At 43.2% G+C, this 14,592-nt stretch overlaps 1 protein-coding gene across 1 annotated transcript in view; it reads right to left on the bottom strand.

Moving 5' to 3' along the window:
• The window catches only part of ca16b (carbonic anhydrase XVI b), a 114,915-nt gene that overhangs the window by 45,875 nt on the left and 54,448 nt on the right, over positions 1-14,592 (bottom strand). Inside the window, exon 3 of the mRNA XM_085274514.1 lies at positions 14,305-14,484. Within this exon, the coding sequence (XP_085130640.1) occupies positions 14,305-14,484 (180 nt within the window). The remainder of the gene's footprint in view (positions 1-14,304; positions 14,485-14,592) is intronic.

The raw sequence follows: 14,592 nt of genomic DNA, 5'->3' as shown, positions 1-14,592 counted from the left end.
CCTAAATGCATTGAGCTGCAGATGTGTGATTGGCTGATTCATTCAATTCAATTTTATTCATATGGCACCAAATTACAGTCGTCTCAAGGCACCTTATATTGTGAGGTAAAGACCTTACAGAAGAAAATGAACCTAATGAAGTGACTGGAAAGTACAGATTGCTCAGATTATAACCTTACGCATCAATGGAAACTTTAAATATGTAACTTAAAGGCTGATGTGCGAGTGGAAGATCTGCAACCCATCTTCAGAAGTTAAAAAATGTTCTTATGTTTTCATGCATCCACAGCTACTGGGATTCACCTTAAAAATTCAGACTATCTGCCCGCTGTTACACTCAGAAAGATCGTGTAATGTTGAGTTTAAGCTGTGTTAAATTTCCACAGCATCTGAAACACCATGGCACAGCAGATTATCATCCCTCCCACTGTCCTGGCTGAGGTTATATGCTAATGCTTCTACAGCCCTTTACCACATCTATGTTTGACATCATTAGCCAGATTAGACCTGGTGCTCCGTCAGTTGATCCCTCTAGTTACAGAGGATTTAGTCAGCCTGTGAATAAGAAAAGCCCACTTTTAATCATTTCACAAAGCAAACTAGGAGGATGAGCATCTGAACAAGCAAACACAGACTGTCAGTAAACAGATAACATGGTGAACAAGTTGTCCTGAGCGAATGAATGGAATCAAAGTAAGTCAAACAGACCAGTGACAGGTATCAGGAAGAAAATGAGTACGAGATCTTGAGAAAAAGAACCAAGAGACAAGATGATCTGAAGAGAGGAGAACATTGTGTGATGAGGGATGATCCGAGCCCCTGTCGTGAGGCAAGAAAGAATCTGCCAGCAGCATTAACGTGCCAGTGCCGCTTAAGCTGAAGGCCCACAGCATGAAGGAGAAGAAATGATGCCGGAGATTTCCAAGACTGAAAGCATCAGGTCAAAGTGAAGGATCAATCTGCACAGGAAATAACTACCCACGGCATTATCATAATTGTGCAACTGCTTTGCAAAACCGCAAAAAACATTTACATAGATGGTAATAAATCCCTGTTACTGCCGTTGTTGAAGTAGTGTAATCCTGTGTGCAACACAAGAAAGCCAAGAAAAGGGGTTGCTGGCTGGCCTTGGGAGTTTCATTAAAAATGCGGCCCTGCGTGTGTTTGAACCCTCCAACAGCAGAGGAGGAATTAGAAGCTAAGCCAAAAAGACCTTGAATCACAGCCTGTGAAAGAAGGGGAGTGTGTGTGAAAGTAAATCCTTGATCAATGCAAATGTCTCTGGGGCCTTCCGATTCCCCATGAATTTGGTTGGGAGTTGTTTGAAATTTTACTGAGAAATGTTTTGTTGAGGAATACTGCTTGAATGGCAGCCAATCAGCCCGATCTCAAAGCAGGTCAAGGCACAAGGGAATGCCATGAAATCAATCGCAATGAACTTTTAAGATCTATTCACTCACTTCTTAATTACAACACTGACTTTTAAATAGTGTAACGTTAAAGCCACTCCCTGGAGGAACTCGGCACTTTGATTGCAGCACCTCCTGGTGGCGATGATGGGTTGAAAAACGCAACGCTCGAAAGAGTCGGGCCATCGATCTCGAGAAAAATGCTAAAATTGCTCGAATACTTTGCACAAGTATTGGATTTTAAACGCCAATTTCAAAACTTAAGGTATTTGTGCCATTAAATCAATTATAATGTGTCAAATAACACAAAAGCCAAACATGACAACATGAAGAGTCAATAAAAATGACAAACGTGCGTGAAATCTGCAGCTGCCTTTCCCTTCACAGAGCTCTATACAAAGTGTCAGCTTTTGTTTAGCTTTCATTCTTGAGACTTTAATGTTTTGTTCAGTTTTCAGCATCAGCAGGCAACTGCTTTCAGCAAAAACACTGTGAAACATACTACACTCCACCAGCTCAGCTCCAAATGACAGGAACAGTTAGCGGCTAGCTGATGAACATGGTGGAACAATCGGCTCCTGAGAACAAGATATTTCTTTTAGAGGGAAAATAAAACAAGTTTGGCCAATTTGAAAACGCTCCAACTTCAGGATGTCTTCGCATGGACAGAGATGGAGCAGACTTGGTGTATAGACCTAATGTGGTTATAATTCATGATATCAACAACTAGGATGACAAAAAGGGAAATGTAAAGAGGTTATCACGGATCAAAATGATGATTTAGAACATATTAACCTTCATGAGAACATAGCAAAAAAAAGTTTGCCAATCTCACCTTCGTTCACAAAAAGCAGTTGAAGACTGCAGCACGGCCAAAATTACGCTAACTGTTTGTGATAATGCAGCTATTAAATGTGATAAATCAGCTAAAAATCGCAAATCTGTAGCAGTCTGTTCCAAATGCATTGCCAACTACACATACAGAAATTCACATTACCTACTTAAAAACAGACTCAAGCCAGATCGGAAGATCTGAAACTGAAATTCCTCTACAGGTAGTGGAATAGTTGCTGCAGGATGGTGATTTCACAGCAAATTGACAGTCAGTCAGTCTTGCTTTTATCTTGGAATATAACCAGAACACAACTAGCTGCGACCAGTTGAGTCCAATCCCCGATTGCAAGGAGACGTGTCAGACAAGTCGTGCTCATTGGTACAGGCTGAATTTGATGGTGACTATTTGCAGACCTTTGCCAATGTCAGTGAGTGTGACCACAGGCAGTCTGAGTCGGACCACGATTACAGTGGTCCCTCTCTATAAGGTGGCCTCGCTGTTTCGCTGATTTTTTTTTTTGGTGCAATTTTGCTTTTTGTTTTTAAACACCACATTGTGTTCTGCGTCCTGATTGGCTGTAGACCAGCGGTCCCCAACCCCCGGGGCTCGGACCGGTACCGGTCCGTGAGTCGTTTGGTACCGGGCCGCGAGAGTTGAGGCTCAGGTGTGAAATTAATAGTTTTCAGGGTTTTTAAATCTGTTTTCAGCGTTATTTTGTTATCGTTTACTCGGTTTTCCTTGGTCTTTTCACGTGTGTTATGAATAAATTCTTTTTTTCGATACCGGTACTAGTTTTATTTTATTGTATTTATCCGCGACACCTTAAAGGCCGGTCCATGAAAATATTGTCGGGCATAAACCGGTCCGTAGCGCAAAAAAGGTTGGGGACCGCTGCTGTAGACCATTGTCAATCAATCTCGTGCCGTGTCTCCTGTACAGTACAGAATCCGTTCAGCTTGTCAAATTTACATAAATCTTCGATCGCTAGCAGTGTGACTTTGAAGTGCTGTACCGTATATTGTAAGTTATCTCCCCAACAAACACAATGTCCACGAAACGTTTTGCACTGTCAGAGGCAGCTGCAGTAGCACCAAAGAGTGTTTAAACAACAGAGAAAAGTGTGAATATGTTCATGCCTGTCTGAGAAAAGTGTATAAAGTGTTTAGTGAGGGCTTTCACAGCCTTAAAACAGCTATAATAATTGTAAAAAATAAAGTTGACTACTTTTCGGATTTCACCGATAACAGGTTATTTTTAGAACTTAACTCCCGCGATAAACGAGGGGCCACTGTATTTGTTAGGTTGCCTCCCAAAAGACGACCTGTCCAACTGCCTTGCTATCAAAGGTGATCAATAGTGTTGCGGGCTCAGCCTCTGGGCAACCAGTTAGTCGACTGGCTATCCGTCTCTGACGGTCTCCATTTTATTTTTAAATAAATAAAAACAAAATATATATGATCACAAGGAAACCATTGAGTTTTCCTAGTTGCAAGGAGGCTGACGTTCTGTTTTTACACTAGTGTGACTGAGCCATAAGCAAAGAGGATGAAACTATCAAAAATTAACAACACAGTAAAAAGCTATCGCTAAAGATCAAAGGTCCTAAGCAGAGGTTACAACTTTATAGTAGTTTCATTTCGTGCGTGTCTATATGCCAAATGTAAATGCTAAAAAGGAAAATTTTAAAGTTACTTGAAACACTGACGAAAAAAATGAATGGAATTGACGATATTTTTATTTGCTCATTAAAAAAAATATATATAAAAAAAACACCCAGCACGCCCCTGCGGGCGGTTTATCCTTCAAGCTCGGGTCCTCTACCAGAGGCCTGGGAGCTTGAGGGTCCTGCGCAGTATCTTAGCTGTTCCCAGGACTGCGCTCTTCTGGACAGAGATCTCCGATGTTATTCCCGGGATCTGCTGGAGCCACTCGCCTAGCTTGGGAGTCACCGCACCTAGTGCTCCGATTACCACGGGGACCACCGTTACCTTCACCCTCCACATCCTCTCGAGCTCTTCTCTGAGCCCTTGGTATTTCTCCAGCTTCTCGTGTTCCTTCTTCCTGATATTGCTGTCATTCGGAACCGCTACATCGATCACTACGGCCGTCTTCTTCTGTTTGTCTACCACCACTATGTCCGGTTGGTTAGCCACCACCATTTTGTCCGTCTGTATCTGGAAGTCCCACAGGATCTTAGCTCGGTCATTCTCCACCACCCTTGGGGGCATCTCCCATTTTGACCTCGGGACTTCTAGGTTATACTCAGCACAGATGTTCCTGTACACTATGCCGGCCACTTGGTTATGGCGTTCCATGTATGCCTTGCCTGCTAGCATCTTGCACCCTGCTGTTATGTGCTGGATTGTCTCTGGGGCATCTTTACACAGCCTGCACCTGGGGTCTTGCCTGGTGTGATAGACCCCAGCCTCTATGGATCTTGTACTCAGAGCTTGTTCTTGTGCTGCCATGATTAGTGCCTCTGTGCTGTCTTTCAGTCCAGCTTTGTCCAGCCACTGGTAGGATTTCTGGATATCAGCCACCTCCTCTATCTGCCGGTGGTACATACCGTGCAGGGGCCTGTCCTTCCATGATGGTTCCTCGTCTCCCTCCTCTTTCTTGGGTTTCTGCTGCCTGAGGTATTCACTGAGCACTCGGTCAGTTGGGGCCATCTTCCCAATGTATTCTTGGATGTTCCTTGTCTCATCCTGGACTGTGGTGCTGACACTCACCAGTCCCCGGCCCCCTTCCTTCCGCTTAGCGTACAGCCTCAGGGTGCTGGACTTGGGGTGAAACCCTCCATGCATGGTCAGGAGCTTTCTTGTCTTTATGTCAGTGGCTTCTATCTCCTCCTTTGGCCAGCCTATTACCCCAGCAGGGTACCTGATCACGGGCAGGGCGTATGTGTTGATGGCCCGGATCTTGTTCTTACCATTCAGCTGACTCCTCAGGACTTGCCTGACCCTCTGCAGGTACTTGGTGGTTGCAGCCTTTCTAGCGGCCTCTTCATGGTTCCCATTTGCCTGCGGGATCCCCAGGTACTTGTAACTGTCCTCTATGTCTGCAATGTTGCCTTCTGGTAGTTCAATCCCCTCAGTTCTGACTACCTTCCCTCTCTTTGTTACCATCCGACTACACTTCTCCAGTCCGAACGACATTCCAATGTCATTGCTGTATAGCCTGGTAGTGTGGATCAGTGAATCGATGTCTCGTTCACTCTTGGCATACAGCTTGATGTCATCCATGTACAGGAGGTGGCTGACAACTGCTCCGTTCCGTAGTCGGTATCCGTAGCCAGTCTTGTTAATGATCTCACTGAGGGGGTTCAGGCCTATGCAGAACAGCAGTGGGGACAGAGCATCTCCTTGGTAGATCCCGCACTTGATGGTAACTTGTGCTATGGGCTTGGAGTTGGCCTCTAGTGTTGTACGCCACATCCCCATTGAGTTCCTGATGAAGGCTCTTAGGGTCCCATTGATCTTGTACAATTCTAGGCATTCCAGTATCCAGCTGTGGGGCATTGAGTCATAGGCCTTCTTGTAATCAATCCAGGCAGTGCACAGGTTGGTCAGTCTGGTCTTGCAGTCTCGGCTGATTGTTCTGTCTACCAGTAGCTGGTGTTTTGCACCTCTGGTATTCTTGCCAATTCCTTTCTGTGTCCCGCTCATGTATTGACCCATGTGCCTGTTCATCTTAGCCGATATGATGCCTGACAGGAGCTTCCATGTAGTACTGAGGCAGGTTATTGGTCGGTAGTTGGAGGGGACCGGTCCCTTCTTGGGGTCCTTGGGGATCAGGACCGTCCGGCCTTCAGTTAGCCATTCCGGGTGTCTCTCGTTAACTAGCAGCTGGTTCATTTGTGCTGCCAGACGCTCGTGGAGTGCAGTCAGCTTCTTCAGCCAGTAGGCGTGAACCATGTCGGGCCCTGGTGCTGTCCAACTCTTCATACTGGAGACCCTTTCTTGGATATCTGCCACTGTGATGGTTACTGGACCCTGTTCAGGGAGGTCGCTGTGGTCTGCCCTCAGATCCACTAGCCACTGAGCATTGCCGTTATGGGTTGCATCCTTCTCCCATATGCTCTTCCAGTATTGCTCCGTCTCCAGCCTTGGTGGTGCTGTTCTCTTATTGTTCCCTTGCCACTGAGAGTACACCTTTGCTGGTTCTGTGGAGAACAGCTGGTTTATTCTCCTGCCTTCTATCTCTCTGGTGTACCTCCTCAAGCGGCTGGCCAAGGCTGTGAGTCTTTGCTTGGCAGTTTCCAAGGCCTCAGGTATGGACAGCTTGCTGTATTTCTTAGGCACCTTATTTGTCGCACCTTTCTGCAACTCTGTTAGTTGGCTAACCTCCCTCCGTGCTACTTTGATCTTGCCCTCTAGCCTCCTTCTCCATGGAGGGTACTGCCCCTTGTGGCTGTTCAACTTGTAGCCAAGCATCTCACTGCTGCCGTATTGTAGATCAGCTTGTTAGTGTCGGTAATCGTGGTTGTAGGTATTGCCCGTAGTGCTGCATTAACATCATCTAGCAGACCTTCTGAGGGTACTTCACGTAATCTTGGTAACCGGCTACGGGGGATCCAGGTTTCAAGCTTGGCCATGATCCTATTTTTCAGGTCAGTTCCTCTCGCACTCAACGATCCTTCTCCTATCGCACTTGGGGCTATGTACCCAATCTCGGGTGGGGGTGATGATATCTCCCCCCTGACCTGGCGTCCTGACTCCTCCTTGCCGTAGCATTTGTGTTGTACCTCGTCAATCTCTAGCTGTGAGAGCAGTCCCTTCTTTCGAATGTTGGAACACTGAGCTACTAGTTGTTTCGCCGTCATTGTGGATGTTGGGTATCGAAGAATCCATAGGTCCCTCATCCTATTCATGTAGCCCCTTCCGCCGGGGTTACTTGCGTAGTAGCATTCCAACAACGCCCTGTTTTCGTCCCTTGCCCACCGATGCCTTCTTGTTCCAGTAGCCCACTTTTCGTCAGGGTGCCCTGGTTCCTCAACACCTGACGCGGACCTTGTTGATCCGGGCGACGTCCGAGCCGGCATGCCTTCATATTTATCTGTCTCGCTCATGTCTGCGGTAGGCTTGCTTAGCATAGGGGGTCTAGCCTTAGGACCCCTTACTGGATACAGACGCCCCAGGCAGGAATCGAACTTGCGATCCTCTGTTCCAAAGGCGTGTAGTTTAACCACAGATAGATAGATAGAGAGATAGATAGAGAGATAGATAGATAGATAGATAGATAGAGATATATATATATATATATATCCATCCATGTTAACATAAAACTGCTATGACTTTTGCGTATTGTGTTAGCTTTATGTTCAAAATTTGTTTCCGTTGATAAAACTGGCTAAGAAAAAGCAGAACTAACAAAATTACTGGCGTTAAACATCATTTATTCACACAAAATGGCCATATGGTAATGCGCTTTTGACTGAAGGTCATACCACTGAGACGAATGATTTGACAATAATGCTACCCCCTGCTTTAGTCTTTTGAAGCAGACCTTGAAAACTGAAGAGCCTCGAATAAAAACTGTGATAATCTAACAGGCAAAAAGAAATGTTATATTGCAGCCAAGCGGAGAAGGGATACAAAATACTAACATTTGACACAGGTCAGGAATAAAGGACCGCTCTACTTATTAAGATGAGTTAGTGGCAATAACAAGAAACCAAGACCCACAGCACCATTACAATCAATGCACTTGATAAACTTTGTCATCTCAGGCATAGGCTGAATTGAGAACCATCAAAAGAACAAAAGATTGTATTCCTGCTATTCTGTTGACTGAGCTAGACCAAGTAAACATCAAATCAAGGATGCAACAAGTAATGATGTGGAAAACAAAAGATGATGAATGTGAAGGCCAAAAAGTAATCTTCATGCACAGCTTTGTTGAATAGTTGGATCAATAAAGTATTAACAACCTCACCCTGTGAAAATATTTCAAGTGATGATTTCAAGGCCTCTGAGAAGCTAATAAAAGTTTACACACGGATTTCAAACATGTTGTGAGCTTCTCTTTTATTTATTTATCTCTCTCTCTCTATATATATATTTTAGGGTTGAAAGAAATCTATACCTCCATCCATACAAATCTGATTTTCACACATTTCAAAAGAAAAATCATGTACAGTGCTATTCAAAAGTCTTGAGCTGCTCTTCATTTCTTTAAATTTGGATTAATAGGAAATTGGTGCAGCAATTATTCAAAAATGTGGTAAATGTAAATACAATTTATGAGACAAAAAACAGTAACGAAGAGAAGATATAATTTAAAATTGGTTCTTTGCTAAGTTTTCTGTTATGTGTAAACACAACACTTGTTCATCCATTGAGTCAGGTGGGGGGTTTTATGTTTGAGTGCTTCATGGGTCACTGTTAAGTGGCTTAACAAACAAAAAAAAAACAAGAAAAAAACCACAGTCCTCTTAATATGGTCAGGAACAAGGACTCTACTGAAAATGAGTGAAACTTTTTCTTTGGAACTTGACTATCTTTTCAAAGACCTTCAGAAAGTCTATTGATGAGACTATTTAAAAAAAAATAAATAAATAATACAAGAGTGTGGTGCCTTGAAAACAAAATATAAAGAAATGAGTGGCTTTAGATACTGGCATAGTACTATATCTATATTTCATCTTGGAAATGTAATATTTTCAGTAATTCATCAGTCAAGTCAACCTGTCCTCTCACTAAAAATCCAAAAACCTCCATTCAAGTGAAACTGATTAAATCACATTTCATGAGACAATGACATGAATTTGCTAAAAAAAAAAAAAAAAATTAAGTAGACCTCATCTAACTAGCTTTTGCACTGTAATATTCTGTGGCAGTATAGTTTCATGTTCCTGATTTGGACAGTGCTTTAACAATGCAAAATACCCTTTGTACTGTAAACGTCCAAAAATTGCACCCAGCCGTGTTAGTTCCATTTTTGTAAATAAGCACCCCGCAGCACTGCTCGGCTGTGTCAGTGGCCTTGGTTGTCATGGAGGCTAAAAACTCTCATTATGATCAAATGCAAAGGATGACATTACTCGCAGAGAGAAACCGTGCCAAAAGCGCAGATATCAATTAGGGTCAAGGTTTTCACACCAGTGGTCCACGGATTTGCTCAGTGGGGGGATAAAAAAAAAAAAATTAAGTTCACGGTTTGAAGTAGCAGTCAACAAGTAAACTTCAAAATGCATCTGTAAACAAGGCACTGAACACAAAGAGAATGAGCAGAGCAGAGGAGGAGGACAGTAGAGCCAATAACAAAGAAATCTCTGGATCCACTGATAGATGTACAGAAATCTTGGCAGATACTACTGCGCGTAATTTCAGTGTTTGTGCTGCTGTGGTTTGAAATTTGACATTTCAAGTATAAAATCTCTGAAATCCACATACTTAAATTCCTGTGTTTAACATGTTCATATGCAATTTTTTTTAATCACTTAAAGATTTACATTTTGATATCATATTGGATAACTTCAGTCTTGCATCACATCAGTGAAATTATATTTTAAAGCAGTTTCCAGACATAATGACCACATTTTGACTAATCTAGTGATTACATGCAAAGTGAAGCTACATGATTACAATGATCCTGCAAATCAGAGTCCCATATTTCCAGATGAGGATTTTCCTGCTGTATGAGAGTAGCATTACTCCCAATGGTCATAAACAACTACAGATAAAACACATTAAAGCAATCTTAAGTCATGTTGTATAATATAACCGTAGTATGGAAAACTCTGGGTTTCCCTGGTCAGTAATTCCCATTACTGCAAAGAGCTAAGTGAGTAGAAGATGAATGATTTCCACATACTGTAAAGTAAAAGATAATTTGCATTTTTTTAAGCACAGGAGAGAGAAAAAATAGAGCCCCACATAACCGTCTCTACACCCTGAGAGATTTGAGCTCTCCGATATCTTTTATCAAGGTCTCGGAGATAAATTAGCTTTTTAGGGATTTGGCTTTTTCACAATCATCCTTAGGAAAGGCCAGGTGATTTAAATATCAAAGCTTTAACTATACAGCGACTCTTCAAACCTTGTCCCAACAATCAGAAGCAATTGGCTCTTCCAAGCAGCGTTTTAGTATGCTAAAAGCTAAAATCCTCCACAAAGAAACAAAGGGTTTTCATGTAGCCACTTCCTCAGTTCATGATATAATTAAGAAATAGCAGTGAACAGGAACCGTAGGGTCAATATAAGTTCAGAAAACTTTTTCCCCCCCAGAAAGAACTGCTATAAGAATGTGAGCTTTATGGAAATGTCAGGTGGGAAAAATAAACTTTCATGCATCATTATCAGAAAAGTCAGCTTTGGAAATCTGCAAATAAACAGCTAAACAAGCATTTTAGAGACGAGTTCTGTGGACTGGAAAAGCAAAAAAAAAAAAAAAAAAAAATCATTTTGAGGCTGCAATAAGCAAAGCTGTTTTGTGCAGGATTTCATAAAAAAATGCACTACAGTAGCAACTGCTAAGCAAGGGGATAGATCGATCATACTTTTGGCTTGTGTTTCAGCCAGTGGCACGGGAAACATTTCGGTGGTAGAGAAAAGAATGGATTCAATGAAATACCAGCAAATTCTGCAAGCAAACATGAGACCATCTGTATAGATGCTGTAGTAGGAAAGAGGATGGCTTCTACAACAGGATAATGATCCTAAACACACTTTAAAATCCGCAGTGGAGTATCTCAAGAAGCACAGGCCCTGACAGCCACCCCAACTGTGGATCACAAAAGAAAAGACGGTCAAAGACTCTCACAGAACTTTTGTAAAGAAAAGGGTTGAAAAAGCACACCTAAAATGAAAGACTCTAAGCTGGCTGAAAAATGTGTTTACAAACTACGATATTTGCCAGAAGGGGTGTTACTAAGAGCTGACCATGCTCAGTCTCATGCTTCAGGTTCATGTTTCTCCTCTATTTTGAACAATAGATGATGGAAATGATTACCGTATTTCCCGGACTACAAAGCGCACCTGAATATTAGCCGCACAAGCTAAAATCAGGGGAAAATCCTGTTTTGTACATACATTAGCTGCACCTGACCAAAAGCCGCAGGTGTTTCAATGTTGACTTATCATATGTAAGAGAATATGCACAAAGGGAATTGTCAGGAAAGAGATGGCTGTTTGGAGACATCACTTTTATTAATATTTTGAAAAACAAGTTATGGGTACATATTTGCATAACTTTTTAGGTATAGGTACAAGTAGCGGTAATTACAAGTACGAAACATGTACTGTGCTTCATAAATGAGTAACAAATGTAGTACATAACAATAACCTACAGCACAGCAGAAAAATAGATTCGGACTACCTTTTAGGCTCAGGTGCAGTGACACGGCTTTAACAAGAAGAAAAGTCAGTCATTCACCACCATATTCCTGCGCACTAAAACCACCAAAGTCCTCTCCTCCAGTGTCGGATACGAACAGGCTCAGGATGGCTACTTCATCCACTCTCCGCTTCTTTCCTTCGTTGTCACTTTCAAAACCAAACAAATCCTCGTTGTCAGTGTCAGAGTCGAACATCCTCTGAAGGGCCGTGGCGGTGTCCTCCTCTCCATCATGCAGCAGTCCAGCCCTTCGAAATCCGTTGGTGATCGTGGATGTTTTCGCACTTTTCCACACTGTCAGATTCCACCGGTGGAGTTGAGCATAACTTGCTTTTCGCAAGTTTATCGCCGTTTGTCATCCACGCCTCCGGCTGAACGTGTAGCGCTACTTTGAAGTTTGTTTTTCGCGCTACTTGTACGGCACTATGTTGCCTGGCGGATGGACATGTGACCAACATACTACTCTTGAACCCCGATACTGTGTGTCTGATCACATGCCCTTCCGCCAGGCAACGTAGTGCCGTACAACAGCGGAACAAACAAAACAAATCGTCTTACGATATGACAAAAATCATGGACAATCCATAGAAAAGTCGCACCTGACTAAAAGCCGCAGGGTCCAAAGCTTGTGCAAAAAGTAGCGGCTTATAGCCCGACAATTACGGTAAATAATCCTGCTCAAATTATCAAAGAAATGTATCTGGTTTGAAAATCAGGTCATCTATTACTCACTTTGTGTATTCACGGGAAGAGAAATTTTAACCAAGGGTACCAAAATCTGCAAGCCACTGTATATAGTTAGGGATTCAATTATTTCAACTCCAGCTGATTTTGTAGGTCAGTCTAGAATTTCAATGGAAGGTTTATTTGAACAGTGAGCGACAGGAACAATACCACCCCCCCCCCAAAAAAAAAAAATCCAGAAAAATGCATTTCAAAAAGTTGAACAAAATAAGTATTTGATCAATCAGCAAGATTTATGGCTCCCAGGTGTATTTTGTACAGGTAACGAGCTGACATTGGGAACCTTCGCAACTCGTTACCTGTATAAAAGACAGCAGTCCATAGAAGCAATCATTCTATCTAGATTCCAAACTCTGCACCATGGCCAAGGCCAGAGAGCATTCCAAGCATGTCAGGGACAAGATTGTGAACCAACGCAAGGCTGGAATGGGCTACAAGACCATCACAAAGCAGCTGGGTGAGAAGGTGAAAACAGATGGCGTGATTATTCGCAGATGGAAGAACCATAAAATAATTGCCGATCTCCCTCAGTCTGGAGCTCCATGCAAGATCTCACACGTTTCAATGATAATGAGAACGGTGAGGAACCAGGCCAGAACTACTTGGGAGGAGCTTGACAATGATCTCAAGGCTGCTGGGACCATAGTCACCAACACACTACACCAAGAAGGACTGAAATCGTGCAGTGCCCGCACAGTCCCCCTGCTCAACAAAGCACGTGTACAAGCCTGTTTGAAGTTTTCCACTGAACATCTTGATGATTCAGAGGAGGACTGGGTGAAATTGTTGTGGTCAGATGAGACCAAAATCGAGCTATTTTGGCCTCAACTCAACTTGCTGTGTTTGGAGGAGGAAGAAAGCTGCATATGACTCCAAGAACACAGTACCCACCGTCGAACACGGAGGTGGAAACATTGTGCTTTGGGGGTGTTTTTCTGCCAAGGGGACAGGACAACTGCACCACATCAAAGAGAGAATGGATGGGGCCATGTCAGCTCTTGAGTGAGAACCTCCTTCCCTCAGCCAAGGCATTGTAAATGGGTCGTGGGTCAGTATTCCACCATGACAGTGACACATGGCCAAGGCAACAAAAGATTGGCTCAAGAAGAAGCATATTAAGGTCTTGTAGTGGCCAAGTCAGTCCCCAGACCTTAATATGGTAAAAGGTAAATGGCCTGTATTTGTACAGCGCTTTACTTAGTCCCCGTGGACCACAAAGCGCTTTACACTACATTCAGTCATCCACCCATTCACAGACACATTCACACACTGGTGATGGCAAGCTACATTGTAGCCACCGCCACCCTGGGGCGCAATGACAGAGGCGAGGCTGCCGGACACCGGCGCCACCGGGCCCTCTGACCACCACCAGTAGGCAACGGGTGAAGTGTCTTGCCACAACAACCAAGACTGTCGGAGCTGGGGCTCGAACCGGCAACCTTCCGATTACAAGACAAACTGCCAACTCTTGAGCCACGATTGCCCCATCAAAAATCTGTGGAGGGGGCTGACGGTTCGAGTTGTCAAACACGCCACAAAACATTAATGACCTGGAGAGGATCTGCAAAGAGGAGTGGGACAAAATCCCCCCTGAGATGTGTGCAAGACTTGTGACCAACTATAAGACTAGTCTGACCTCTATGATTACCAACAATTGTTTTTCCACCAAGTACTAAAGCATGTTTTGCAAATACTTATTTCATTCATGCAAATGAAAATTAATTTATAACCTTTCTGAAATGCATTTTTCTGGATTTTATGGTTATTGTTTAAATAAACCCACATCTGAAATCATAGACTGATCATTTCTTTGTTAGTGGGCAAACTTACAAAATCAGCTGGGGTTCAAATCGTTTTTTCCCTGACTGTGTAACCATCACATGTCATGTCTCAAAATAGCAGTCGTGGAAATTAAAGATGATTGGTATTGCTGCTGCACTGCTTTTCGAATGAGGGATAAACAAATTCTCTACTGCAAACCTGTCTTTCCAGTGTTCTTCATCGTGGTCTGGTTGGAGGACTCTGTGTTGAACTTGTCAAGCTCCAGCTTCAGGTACTCCTGAGAAATCTGAGCTTGTTCATCTGCAATGTCCACAGGTGATTGGTTGTTTCCGGCACATTCTGGGTATAAGGCTGCCCAGCCTCGAGGTCCATGGCTTCCTGCAGAAATAAAAGACACAAGATGTATGATGATTATGCACAATGCACACTAGCCCCTAGAAATCACATCTGTCTAAGCATACTGGCTCTGACACACACATAGAAACC

The sequence above is a fragment of the Mchenga conophoros genome, linkage group LG5 (assembly GCF_057382185.1).
Source record: "Mchenga conophoros isolate Kocher_MC1m ecotype Shallow Benthic linkage group LG5, M_conophoros_male_GT1.1, whole genome shotgun sequence".
Lineage (NCBI taxonomy): Eukaryota > Metazoa > Chordata > Actinopteri > Cichliformes > Cichlidae > Mchenga > Mchenga conophoros.
This window is presented reverse-complemented; position numbering and strand designations above follow the sequence as displayed.